At 39.4% G+C, this 14551-nt stretch overlaps 1 protein-coding gene across 2 annotated transcripts in view; it reads left to right on the top strand.

Moving 5' to 3' along the window:
* Positions 1-14551, top strand: part of LOC133984287 (arf-GAP with coiled-coil, ANK repeat and PH domain-containing protein 2-like) — a 61371-nt gene that overhangs the window by 14133 nt on the left and 32687 nt on the right. For both annotated transcript variants that reach the window (XM_062423487.1, XM_062423486.1), the window contains exons 2-8: positions 688-745; positions 3752-3871; positions 4640-4693; positions 7061-7119; positions 8396-8579; positions 12019-12063; positions 12137-12232. In XM_062423487.1, coding sequence (XP_062279471.1) covers positions 688-745; positions 3752-3871; positions 4640-4693; positions 7061-7119; positions 8396-8579; positions 12019-12063; positions 12137-12232 — 616 coding nt within the window. The remainder of the gene's footprint in view (positions 1-687; positions 746-3751; positions 3872-4639; positions 4694-7060; positions 7120-8395; positions 8580-12018; positions 12064-12136; positions 12233-14551) is intronic.

Genomic DNA, 14551 nt, shown 5'->3' with positions numbered 1-14551 from the left:
TGGATAACCAAGCTGTGCTTTGTCACGTTTTAGAAGGCAGAATGCCAGACTTGACTCTGGCCCTGTGGCTTTACCCAAAATGGCAGCTCTCAGTTTGGCTGCCTCTGATGGTTGGAGTGTCTGCACGTGCTTGCGTCAGTACTGTACAAGCATGTACAGTGATCCACATGTAGTTTTTTTAAGTGTTTAATTGTAGAATTTGGAAATGTTGGTAAAATTGAATTGTTAGAAGGCGTTCATCATATTGAGAATACAGTTTGGCACATTTTTGCAGATACATTATTAAGAAATCATGTCACTCACAGTGTGCTACTCTCATGTTGTATGTGTCTGTCATTTATTGCTTCCTTTTTACTCAAGATCAGTATGAGTTAACTGTCATGTGAACCATTTGTATTGTGACTATTAAAAGAACTGTGCAGAAGAACGCAGATATTTTTAAGGTTAATTTTAAAATGTTAACCTGACTAGTCTATGTACAGTAAACACGGGACAGGTGGTGAAGGGGGAAAGCGTAATGACGTGCTAATCCAAGTTGGCACAGAATAATTCCACGAGCTTCACATAAAGATGCCTCCGCAGTGTTTTCCCATCATCTAGCTTTACGTCTCTAAATGTCAGTGAAGTTGATAGTACTGAGGCGTCACAATCCATTTCAAAAAAAAAATTTTCTTTCTGTCTCTGCAGAGCCACCATAGAGGAAGTGGAGGGGGATGTGTGCGAGTTGGAATCCAAGCTCGACAAAGTGAGTACCGCCCATCAAAAACATTTCTTAATTGTTCATTTGTTCTCTTGTGTGAACTTGCAGCTACAGAGGTCATCCTGTAAAGTGGAAAGTTGCAGGTTCGTCCCAGGCCTCGTCCCCAGTATGTCCCCCCTACCCCTGGCAGATCACTTTTTGAATAAGACTCTGATGTAGAAATTGTACATCTGGCTTACACTTAAAACAATGTGCATTTCTTAAAAGGATATGTGAAGAAATGCTTTATTCATTACACTCTAGTACTGTCTATAATTGGGTAAATTGTTGGCATAACTGCTTTACACAGTCACAGATGGAACAGAGGCAGTTCACATCTCTATTTAAAGCCAGCACATTGGGGAATTAACACTGCTAGACAAATAGTGGTTTACCCGTACCTGAATTCACTCTTTGTGTTAAGTATCTTGTAATCATGTCTTAATTTAATTGTGTTGATTAAAATGATAAAGATGGTAACTGTTGGCATCTATCGTGACCATGACCAGTGAAAGGAAAAATGTTTGGGTGCCATCACACGTCATATGGTTTGTGCATGATGGAAAACAAAGTTAGCGATTTCGGTCTCAAAACAAAAACAGATTTCAGTCTTGGCAACTTACAGTAACTTACATTTGGATGATGTTTTTTTGTTTTCTTTATTTTATTTTTTATTTTTTATTTTATACTTCTACCATCTGCACTGTGGCTTTCTGAATATGAACACAAGTCCAGAGTGCATTAACTCCTCCCTTTTTGAATGCCAACAGTTAGTTTCGTTTTTAGGTTGTTTCTATTAGCTGGTTCAGATTTCATTGTTATTTCTAGCAAGCTGCATTGCAGTTCATCTCACTCACTCTGCTCTGTTGACTAAAACATTTGAATAACTAAACCAATGTAATAAACCAGCCAAACTGAGGAGTGTTAAATCATTAATAGTACTCTGCCCTCATAGTGAACCAGTCTCTCCTCCCTGCTGGTCCCTGCAGAGCTGAAAGTATGTTCACTGAGGGAGACCTCGAGCTTGGACGATCCCATTTCATTGTTCCTGGACTTACAGTCTTACAGGGTCCCACCCTCCTCCTTACCCCACCTCTGTGACTCAGCCCCGGCCGCACTTCCCCTCTTGCTCTAAAGAGGAAGGATCTGCCGAAGAGTGGGAGTTATATTCTCATGTTCACATGCAGGCCTGCATAGAGACCTGAGAGGGGTGGGCACATGGAACAAGATTTTAAAACACTGTATACTAACATAATTTGTAGCATAATCTGTTGAATTATAGCCACCCATATTCACACAGAATGTAACATGGAGTTTTACAACAAACCACATCATACTATATCATACATGTTTTATGCAGTTCACTGAATAGAATACAAAACAATTTGCTTCCAAAAACAGAAAACCCCCAATGTGGTGGCTTTAAAGACATTCAGCACATTTTGTTTCTAAACAAAGAAGTGCTCATTTTAGCTCTGGAGTGGTTCAGATGTGTCATTTCACCAACAAAGTTAACTTCAGATTCATAGTATTGTTCTATTTTTTTTTCTTGTTGTTGTTTTTTTACCCGTGCTTCTGTAAAGCGTCTTTGAGTATTAAGAAAAGCGCTATACAAAATAAATGACAACAGGTTTAATGAAGAGCAGATTTTAATTGAACAGTGGTACAATCTGCTGGTAAAAAAGGATGCCTTTTTATTCTGAGTTTGAAACTACAGTAATAACAATGAAACGGCTCAATGCGTCATGAAAGATTTCTTAACTACATTCTGTTGAAGAATTATTTACTCATCAAACCAATAAACAAACAAACAAACAAAAAATCCACAAGCTCAAGTTAAACTAACAGCAAACTATTAATATGCATCTTACAGAGTGGCTTTAGAGTCTAATATGAATTTAATGAACTAATGAAGTTAAAATATTCTGAGTTGTGTAGCTCAAAGCAAAAACTTTCACCTTTTATCTTACAATAAGAGCAGAAAATGTTGCATCAACAGGAGAATGTTTTCGGATGACAAGTGAGGCGGAAAAAAACCCCTAAAAATATTTTGTGTAAATGAGATCATATGGGAAATTGAGGGTGTGTGTAGGTGTTAGTGTGTACGTGCGTGCGTGCGTGCGTGGGTGCGTGCGTGCGTGCGTGCGTGCGTGTGTGCGTGTGTGCGTGTGTGCGTGTGTGTGTGTGTGTGTGTGTGTGTGTGTTTAGATAAAGAATCACTGTCCTCAGTGTGAACCTAACCTGCTTACACATCATAATTACTCTCATAAAAGACAAACATCTAAAGGGTCACTTATCTTCTGACCTTTGCTATTAAGATGATTATATGTTTGGGCCTCAATTAATTTATTTTTAAAATGTGAAAACAATTTGTTAAACTAATTAATTAATTAAATAAATGTCAAATTGTATTAATTATTAACTTATTCATATTATAAATGTATTAGGTTTTGCAAAAATACCCATTCATAGTTGTACAAATAAAAATGTTCTGGAGGATAAACAAGCATTTGTACACACAACTACACAAGGTGTTATTGATTATTATCTTATCTTATCAATTAAGCAAATTATTAAAATCAACATTATGAATTCTAAGCAAAGATTTTTTTGCCGTTTTGGCTGCAGAGGCACACTGAGGCTGTGTGTCATCTCCCGTGTGGGAATGGATGGAGACCGGCCTGGGTGTGTTTGTGAGTTTACATAACGTGGAATTATCTTTGCCCCCAATGAGTCAGAAAGGAAAGAAGTGCCTGTTGTTAATTACCAAGAAAACTGATGAAGTATCTTGTTTTTCAGTGTTAGTCTCACACTCTGCAGCACCGTCTTTCACCAAATCTGTGATTCCTGAATTGATTTTCAGCAGCAAATGTCAAGTGTTTTTAATAAGAGAGAAAGCCCTGAAGGAATGACCAACACTGTTTCTAGTTTCTACTCACTCATGTGTTATCTTTCTCTCTCTCTCTGTTGCATTTTCTCCCTTTTTACCCTCCCTATCCTGTCTCTTTGTAGTTGGTGAAGTTGTGTATTGGGATGATTGATGCAGGAAAAGCCTACAACGCAGCCAACAAGCAGTTTGTTAGTGGGATCCGGGAGCTAGCCCAGCAGTCCACCAAAGATGAGGTCATTGAGGTAAGCAAAGAAAAATCTGGCATGATCGGATGTGTGTGAGGGGATAGGCTTCTTTTGACATTTTTAAGATTATGTAATATTCAAAGTAATTCAACGTTTGTTTGTTTTTTTTTAAAGAAAAGTAAAGTAAAAAAAGCCAATAAAAGTTTGACATGGTACAGCAAAAAAAACACATGACTGACTTCTTCGAGATCCCTGGATGTTTAGAGGCCTCTACTTCCTCTCTGTTTGCACGCACCCACTTGTTGTCTCTCTTGAGTGTTGTTATCCTTGATGACATTACCAGATAAAATCTAAGTTTAAAAAATGAGGCCCAGTAAAACCTTGTAATGTCCACTGGGTCTTATAGAGGTCAGATGCTTTGTTTTGTTTTGTTTTCTCACATGAATTTTGCATGGCAAGGCAAGCACTTCCTGTCTGCCTTTGTGTAATTCGCTCAGTGCCTCTCCCTTGGGTTTGAAGTTCAGCCACTGCATGCATTTGGAGAGGATACATTAACCAAAGAAATGTTTTCCCAAAGTGCTATTGTGTCTCCAAAAAAGACCACACTGTCCTTGTAGCCCAACATGTCTGACAGAATAGTTTGTGTCAGTGATGCAGTATTTGGATGTAGAAATATGCATTTCATCCTTCTACTTCCAGTTATTTGCTTTTGAATGTTATATTGTGCGCCTACATGGTGCTAGCTGGTTATCATTAGCCTTGTTTGTCTCACTCTGCCTGCTTAAGTTTCATGCCTGTCCCTGTTTTGTTTTTTTTCCTCCACAGTCCAGTCTCACAAAGTTTGCAGAGAGCCTGCAGGAGATGATCAACTATCACACGGTATGCTATCACTGCCATGTGAAACCGGATGTATAGTCATTATTTTCCTCCAGTTGACAGCTGGGTGATGATAAAACTCAGCTGGGATGACAGTCTGAAACAGCTCTTTACTGTCGGGATTTTATTTACTGCTGAGAAGGACAACCGCAGACTAGAATAACGAGTTAGTGGGTCTGTTAATGGAAGGGAAGAGGAAAGTTGTAAGAAACATTTTATAGAGATTTAGAAATAATATGCCTGTGTAAAAGGCATCTAACCTTCAGCTGATTTAGTGGGGCTATTCGGAATTAGAATAACATGCCTATAAGCAGCTTCCAGGTGGGATTTTGTATTACTGTAAAAATGCGAAATAGCTGGAAATCCACCTCCACCCGCTCCCTCTTTCATTCTGTAACCATGACTCAAATGTCAACATAGTTTGGGGATTTCTTTTCACTTAAAACAAAAGTTACTTCTGCTCGCACCGCATTAAAGTCCACGATTTAGAGAATAGCTTCCTTATCTGTTGGAATAAATCACGCGTTACAGAGGTAAACACAGTTGTGGTCAACTTTTCTTGATGAGGTTTGCCTGGAGGCAGCTGAAATACAAGAAAGAGGATCGCTAGGCTCCAGTCAGAGTAATGTAGGTGTTCTGTTGTTCTCGCAGATTTTACAGTCAGCAGTGCATAAATATAATGCTGTATCCCAGGAGTTTTATGATCCTTTGTCCCTCACAAAACTTAAGAGCTCTGGTCCCTGGACTAGGATGCAACCTCAACATACCCAGGATATCTTTTTGTTAGCTGGCTTCACTGAGCTTAACATTGACCGTCCAGATAAGCAGAACTATGTAGCTGGCTATCAACTAGCTCAGTCAGCTCTGGGTTTTCCTGTTCAGCTAGCTAGACTTTTGTCCATGTCGGGATCCTGTAGGAATGATGCCTCTCTTTTTTCCATTGATCTGATTGGTCAGTGGTTGAGGTGTTGACAAGTTGTGATTCGATCCTCTGAAGTTGAACTGCTCAGCGTAAGTTACCATTTCGATGTAGCCCGAAGTGAACAACCATTGTAACCTAAAAAAATCCAGAGTTAAACCTGAAAGTTACCTCACTAACTCCAAATCCTGCTTTGTAGTACAGGCCTCAGCACAGCTCTGATCATGTGGCTGTTCTTTACCAGTGTCACCTCGTTAGCCTCCTCGGTTGTCAGTTTTTGATAAGCATGACACGAACATTTAAAAATAGAAACACAACTTTCTTCTGTTTGCCCTCTCATTAATGTCCTGTCTCCCAAAAGGAGCTACAGGGTGAGCTGGAGGCTCTCACTCTGCAGTGAAAGTTCTTCTTGATCCCTCTTGTCATGCCTTGTTACCATTATCTCTGAGTAGCATGTTCATCTTCCCAACTAGCATCTCATGGTCTGCAACATGTTTGTTAGAATGAACAACCGAGCCAGAAGTACTGTTATGAAGAATTAAAGTCTGTGTCTATCTGGTGGTGGATGAACTTTACCACTGCACCACCGGTGTGCCGCAAAATGTGAGGTTCTATTGGATTATAGGATTAAATCTCACATTTAGTTGACAGTATTGATGTGTGTGCTTTCCATGGGCAGTTTTGGCTGGTTTTGTTGAGATTTGGGTTTTGAAGATGAAGTTTCCAGCTTTAAATCCTGGTTAGTGAAGATTAGATAAATGCTTTCTTAACGAGGATCCTAAATTCCAAAGGAGCAGCAATTAGGGCAAGGTACAGCGATTCAACAGTGGAGTCTCTCTTTACTGAGTCCTGTCCAGGCCGGAGTGCAGGCCTTGAGACTATGACTCATCAGTGCAGACTGTGGTCACATCAGCTGACTGTCAGATAGGTTTTTTTGCCATTCAGCAATCTTTTACCACATGATCCACTCAAACACAGTGCTCAATCTGTTTGTCACTGGCAGCCTCTCCCAGCCACACTGCTCATATTGTCTTGTCCGGCTACAAAATCACACTGAAATAGGGAAAAGTGTTTGTGGTGGCATTTTGCTTGGTAGCTCATTTAAGGAAGCATGCAGGTTAATGAGGGTCTGACTCATTACTGAAAATAAGCAAATCACGTCATTTCTCGTGTGTACGACTTTATGAGGGGAGTTTACAAAGTCAGCTTGTTTGTGTAAAGTAGGTTGCTTAATTGCAGCCTGTGATGTTGACAAAATCATCCTAAACAGACGTGGAGAATGCTGACTTGCAAAACATCCTGTGGCCTAGAAAATGAAAACATTATCAGATTTTTGTTGCTGTCTTGGTGAAGTTTAACACCTTCAGATGTTAAACACTGAAGTTTTTCAACTAACTGGAGGTAAGATCTTTTGCAGAGGAGCAATGATTTATTTCTTTCTTTCTTCACAGATATTATTCGATCAGGCCCAGAGATCAATCAAGATTCAACTTCAAACATTTGTCAAAGAGTGAGTATTAACTGAGCAAATATGGACAAAGCTGTTTAGACTTCTGAACACTCAGAATGGCACACACAGCACATTTACATTTTAGTCATACTTCCAGATCCTCTTAACATGAGGAACATATTTGAGGTGAACATAAAATGCACTACTTGCAATTCAAATCCATGTAAGAGGAATAACGTGATCAATGTGGAACAGAGAAAGCATCTTCTTAATCTTTGTAAAATTAAGAATATAAAGTAGAAGTTGAAGCAGTGATGTGAGGAGAAGTGGCATATCCGATGTGCAGAGGATTCAGATGGGGCATATGAGGACATCAAATTATATAATTGTGTATATATAATAAGATTTAGCTTTTGAAATCCAGACTTTCTCTCTTTGAGGTCTCCTAAAATAGCGCTGAATTCCAGATGGCTAGTAAAGTTGCAGGAAGCAGTGGGAGCATCTGGTTTACTTCATTATTAAGGATTAGCAGTTTTTGCCGGTGGCACACCAGTGCTAAACACCCACATCAGCTGCACCCACGCTTGTCAGAGAAAGCCAGGAAGCATGTTCCCTAATAAGTACTCACCTTGTGCACTCAAATATGAATTAATGTCATTTAGGAGAAACACACCAGAGAACAAATAAAGGGCACAAAGCTCGAGGACTCACACTTTGTCTCCTCAAAATAAGTGGCACTGCTGAGTCACTTACACTGAAACAGCCTCATTAATATACACAAGACCTGGGTCAAATAGTTGTGGCAAATCATTTTGTTTGCTTTTTCTGCCCTTGGATTAAGTCACCTTTGACCCTTCTGTGTTCCTGTTGCCTCAAACAAGTTGAGGTAACAGGAACACATAACGAGAGATAAGTGCTTCCTTCAACATTCCACCTTTCACCTCTTAAGACTGTTGAAAACAAAGGGACGTGTCTTATTTAACCCTAACCCATGAAACTTCACCCCTATACAGTGTCAAAATGCCACTGTACTACTTTATAAATGTATGGTAACAGCAAGAGGTTCCACCCAGTCCAAATATCAGAGCCATATTTTAGAAGACATATTTTAATAGAAGTAGCAGGTTGACTCAAGATTAGTGGTTTAACAGTAAAAGATTGTTCTGATAAATTCCTTAACATCTTAATCTCATTTACTGCTGATTTGTTTTTTACACTTTCTACTCAACACTTGACATGATTTATACTTCTGCACATTTAATAAATACGTTATTAAAGTATCAGAGAAATACTTTGTGTGTTTGTCTTAATAAAGCTCTGTACTCTCTGTTGCCAGTGACCTGCGGAAGTTCAAAGAAGCCAAGAAACAATTTGATAAAGTGAGCGAGGAAAAGGAGGCTGCGCTGATCAAGAATGCCCAGGCTCCCCGCAACAAGCAGCATGAAGTGGAGGAGGCCACCAACATCCTCACTGCCACACGCAAATGTTTCAGACACATCGTCCTCGACTACGTTTTACAGGTACAACGGCCTAGAAGATCATTGTTGAAGAGTAGTTTGTCAATATAGAGCTTCATTTAAAATGTACTCTTGGCTTAAAACATGCTAAAAAACAAAAAATTGAAAAGCTGTGTCCATATTAAAGTTAATGCACATCACATAAATGTCTATATCGTGCTGCCCATCAAACAATACATTGTTTCCAGAAGAGATACAGTTGTCAACAAGACTGTATGTAGCAAAATATTGCTGACAGTCAGCTTTTAACATTCAAGCTCAAAATAAATGCAGAGTTACGTGCCGTCACAACAGCCGTCACATATATTCATCTGTGCATCGCAGCCAACGTGGATTTTGATGTGAAATGTTATATGCTGAGTCAGGTTGAAAAAAGCTGATGTGCCACAGAGAAGAATGAACCACAGCCTTGTATAATTCTGTTACATCCAGAGCTCATCTAACAGTCATGTTTCAGGCTACCACATCATAGTGAATTTAGCTCAAAAATCAATGTAGCAGCACATGCATTAACAAGACACAGACTTGGTGAGAAAGCCCAAATAAATGGAGATAACACAGTGACTCTGATATGATAGTAGACAGTGGTGTATAGTTTATTCTTGTCTTGAAGAATCCTTAACTTATAGATCTTTAAGTTGTATAAGTTGTTGTCAAAATCTTGCACATTGAGTTAACCATCAATCAACCATCATGTTTAATACATTACCATGAAAAAAAAAAATCTATATTTTTAGGTAACATCATTTGAGAACATGCAAAAAAGGAAGAAAGCAGAAAGAGGAAGCACACACAGAAATGACTCAAAAAGATGTTTATGCAGTATAAAATACCTCACAGTATGGTATGGTAACAGTATGAAGATTCTTACACTACACATAACATTTGAGGAAAAACTTTGGGCTTCAAAATGAGTCATGATTTTCCATTTCAGTAATGTGCTATCTTACAGTATTTGCTTGCAAAATAGTTCCCTTTTTAGAGACTGAATGGTCTGTGCTGTAGAGAATGACTTTTGTAATGATTTTCCTTCATCCTGTATCCTGAAAAGACCTCAAGGCCCAATTCATCCCTTAGTTTTTCTTGTTTTTTTTGTCAAGGCCACACAGCTCATGTATCTTTGAAAACATCATCTGAGCCCTTGGCCTCCCCTCGGCCACACTAGCACTATTAAATGCTTCATGTTTCTGATAAGACAGCTGCCAGCCCAGTCACTGAATCTGCCTCCAAAAGAACAGACATTGCTGTATGTGCACAGTTTGCTTTAAGAAAAAAACCCAAGTGCAGGTTTTAAAATAGGTCTGGCAGTCTGCTCCAATGGCCCATTGCATAATTGCTCTCATAAAATGGGCCTTGCTGTGAGAAATTAGTTGAGTTTTTATCTGGCCTGCTGGTCTGCTTATAGGAAATCTATAAGCCCAGTAGCTAGCACAGCTGATTTAAATGGGTGTCCTTTAAAGTTTCACATGTGGGTATCACTGTCAGCACTTTAAAAAGCAGCTAACTTCTGCAGCAGTGTTTGCAGGAAACACTTTAGACGGATTTTAGCTTTATTTTTTTGTTGTTTTTAGATTGTTTTTGTGGCATTTTTGCTTAATTATACAGTGCACAGTTTACAGTGACATGCAAGATGGTAGAGGGAGAGGAAAATATACGAGAGAGGTTGTAAGCCAGACTTGCATTCAAGACATTTTAAGAATGGAGCATGTCTCTTTTACCCTGCTATGCCACGTTGTGTTAGATCATAAAACGCTAAACTTTTAAACTTTTGTGTGTGCTTTATTGATTGTTGGTCATGCTTAGAAATAAACAACATGCAAAATGTAATTAGATGAGGAAGACAGTATGCAGTAAAACAGATAATACAGCCATCTGACCTCCCCCTAACAAAGATGTCACCACCCTGACATGCAAACCAGTGTCTAAATTCGGAAAGCAGAAGCACAGTTCGCACTTGAATGGGAGTCGTGTTCTACAAAACGTAACAAACCAGACATTTTGCCCAAAGAATGACTAATTTAAGCCTTAAAAAATCTTGCTTAAACTTTGTGTACTTACAGTTCTACACGTGTGAAATGATCACCTATTACCAACCAAGTGCTAGTCAATTTTGCTGATGGCTGTTTATGTTATACTTACTACATGATATACTTTGCTTGTAAAATAACCACCCTTTTAGAGGTGCTGCTCCAGTCTAAACTACTAATTGACTGTAATCAAGCAGCTTGTAAAACTAAGGATGCTCCAGTGACTGTGGTTGGAAGATGGAAAAATAAGTTTCCCACCCCGGGTAGGAGTTACATCTGTGTATGTGTGGTTAGTGTTGCTAGGGAAGAGGGCCTTACAACCTTCAGCCATGAAGTTATTGCAAGTCACAACACAGATTTGAACTTTTGTTTTCCACTTGGATGGAAGTATGTTTTCCCTCCTTCACCAAACACAGAACTAAAAAACTATTACCCACGAGTTTCTCCATAAGCCTGAGTCAGAGTGTGAAATTCATTCAGAAGCTTTCCTGCATTTCATAGTAGCTGCATGTATTCACCACGCCCAGTCAGTGACTCTGATGTCTGACACAGCAGATATTAGTTCCTGTCAGTCACAATGAATACAGTGGGCATCAGAATCTGTATTTACAGCCTGCCGTAACTCACCTTTACTCTACACAATGACCTAAGATAACTTTCCTCTCTGTGTCAGTTGAGCAGCACAATAATAATTAGCTTTGGAGGGAAGGAAGAGTCTGCCACACACACACACACACACACACACACACACACACACACACACACACACACACACACACACACACACACACACATATACACATATATGCACACATATGCACACCAATGCAGAAAACAGAGGAGTACAGCAGGCTTTCTAGATGGTAGGTGAGACAGACTGCAACACCATCTCTGGTGATGAGACGCAGGGCGCCCCCTGGTGACAGTATGAGGAACATGTCAAGGTGATGATATGATTATTCAGCTTCAGTTCAACACATTTTTCTTTTTTTGGCATTTTCGCATTTATTTGAGAGTCAGTGTAGTGAGACAGGAAACAAAGGAAGAGAGAGGGGTGTGATGTGCAGCAAGTGTCCCTCAGCCTGGAATAACCTTAGATGTTGCAGTTATTTGGTATAAGCCTTAACTATTAGGACACCAGGGTGCATCAGTGCAACTCATTTTCAAATGTTTCTGCTTTCTTTCATCTGCCTTCTTCTCAAACAGTATTGTTGTCTCATCTTCAGTATCTTACCTCATCCCTCCCTCTGTTTTATATTCTTTCTCTCTTTTTTGTCTGTCATTTTTACTCGACCACTTTCTTTCTCTCTGTGCATCTTTCTCTCAGATAATTATATTGTCACCGTAAATTTTGTATCATTTAGTTTGGTGGTTTTTCTTATTGACTTTCTCTTGTTTGTTTATGTTCATCACAGATAAATGTTTTACAATCCAAGAGAAGATCGGAAATCCTGAAATCTGTAAGTATACTTTTCTAAACGACCTAGACATCAGCCCTGTTGGATCTTTGAATAATTGCTGTCGTCTCCACAGATGCTGTCCTTCATGTACGCCCACCTGACATTCTTCCACCAAGGTTATGACCTCTTCAGCGAACTGCAGCCTCTCATGAAGCAGCTTGGGGGACAGGTACGGCCTACAGGATACACATGTGAATACATACATGCACACGTTTACAGTACCTGGCTGCATTAAAACAGTCAGTTGAACCTAAAACCTAAAGGAGCTTCTGAGTGTGATGTTATTTCATTACATCATCCAGAAAGATGTTTTAGTAACAGGTTTTAATGCATTTTTGAACTATTAAAAGAGCTTTACCACAATACAATGTGTCAAGATATTACATAATCTGCCTCTGCTTTCAGTTTTTTGTTAAGGTGTTACACTCTGCTGGGAAATAATTCAAATTGCTCCAAGTTTCACTTCCTGTTTTTTAATTTTAATCTAATAGTTGTTGTAAAAATACACAGTGCTGGCCCTCGACAATATGCAGTATGAACTCCTGCAGCATAAGCAAACATGAATCTATTTCAGTGGAGTGGCGGAATAACTGTAAACTGAGTTTACATACCAGTGCACTTTCATGGATAAACACTCTTTATTATGTAGTCGTGGACGATATTGTGTGATTATTCAAACAGCATTCCTGTTTAAGGGCTCATTTATAGTTTGGAGGGATTGTTTCAGGTAAACTCACTAAAATATCTCTTGGCATTCTTCTTAGTTTGTACACAAGTGGTTCTGGGTTTACATTGGCATTATTACTGGGCACTGCGACTGCACTTTGACTTTCTGCCTTCACCTCCGGACGACCTCTCTTTCCTCTCCAAGTGTTTGTATTCCTATCTTGTGTATGCATCCTCTGATAAACAGAGTCTTCCCGCTGAGCTACTGCAAAGCCCGAGTGTGACTTTAAGATGATAATCACAGAGGAACTGCTGTTACAGTGAGCAAGAATGAGGAAGAAAGCTGCTAGAAGGCTGGAAAAGGGTTTTCCCACAGACAGTCTCACAGGGTTGACAGTCAGCTGAGGGATCACAGCAAAGAAACCCAAGAATACCACTGAAGGTTGTGGAATATAAACCGATGGCTCGCAGGCTGGAGCAACCGAATAGATGAATGAGAGGACGACAACGAAGAAAGGAGCGTATCTAAGGAGTTATGAGTTAGAGAGGAGCAGAAAAGTAGACAGCATTTTTGAGGAGAAAAGTGTAGTTTGTAAACATGTTTTTCTGATTTTTGTTAACCAACATAAGATTGGCAGGAAGGAACCAAACGAAAGAGAGTCAGATCTGAAGAGTCAGGACAGTTGTCCACTTAATTGGATTGGAGAGAAGAGTGTGTTTTTTAACCCATGTGTCCTGAAGTTGAAACCATCTTTTAAGAAATTCTCAAGAAAATAACGTTAGAGTGGGGGGAAAAAAGAAGCAGGGAAGACGGGACCCATTTTCAAAAGCATATTTTAGGAAGGGTTAAGAGGCAGAATGTAATCTTCTCAAAGAAAAACAGTGTTTGAAGCCAAATGGAAAGGCATGGACTGTAAACCTGTGGCTTCAACACTCAAAGAATGAAGAAGAGCAAAGCAAGGATTGTGTGAAGAAAGAGTAAGAGAGATCCTGAGTAGGGAGGGAAAAAAGAGATAGACGGTTGGTCTCAAGCCGATGAACAACTGAAGTATAACTCCGTTGTGTGGATTGTAAGCCTGTCATACTGAATTTGGAGCGGTGCAAAACTGAAAGGAGAGAAAGAACAGCATCCGAGCTGTTGGAAGCGGCGACAAAAGGACTGTGGATTATTTCTTTTCCTCTTTCCATCATGAAGCTGAAGAAGGTGGAGAGGCTGTGCAGGGAGGTGTGGAAGAGCTGTCAACAGGTCTGATGATATGACTTGATGGTGTAAAAATGAATACCAAGAGATCAACACAATGCTACTACAATGCTGTTTTTATTCTATAATTTGGGTTTGGTGAGAATAACTGAGAAGTGAACACTAGAAGTGTGAAGGTGGTGTTAAGTGGTTTTGCATGGTATTGCCACTAGTGGTGTTGGTTTTGCTTAAGAACAGTAACTTTTAGGAACCAAAATGACGAAAAAGATGTTAAAAATGGTGGTCAGACAAAAATAGGAAGATGTGTTACACACAGCAGATGCAGAAAACCAAAGACTGTAACAATAATGTTGTTGTGGTTTTTAGAAGATGAGTTACTAAACTCGAACAGACCACAGTTCATGAACTGGTGGACAAAAAGGCACTTCAATGGTGAAATACTATCCAGGGTGATGTTAATCATATGAGTTGATATTGCTAAACTTCCACTTTTGAATATGTTTGTATGACAACTTTATGATTCAAGTCAAATATCATTTTTTTCCAACTGAGCCTTCGGAAACAGCTTGACTGTTTCTAAATATAAAATATCATGCTGAGTGCATCTTTCCATGATACAGG

This window comes from Scomber scombrus, chromosome 8 (genome assembly GCF_963691925.1).
Source record: "Scomber scombrus chromosome 8, fScoSco1.1, whole genome shotgun sequence".
Classification (NCBI taxonomy): domain Eukaryota; kingdom Metazoa; phylum Chordata; class Actinopteri; order Scombriformes; family Scombridae; genus Scomber; species Scomber scombrus.
This window is presented reverse-complemented; position numbering and strand designations above follow the sequence as displayed.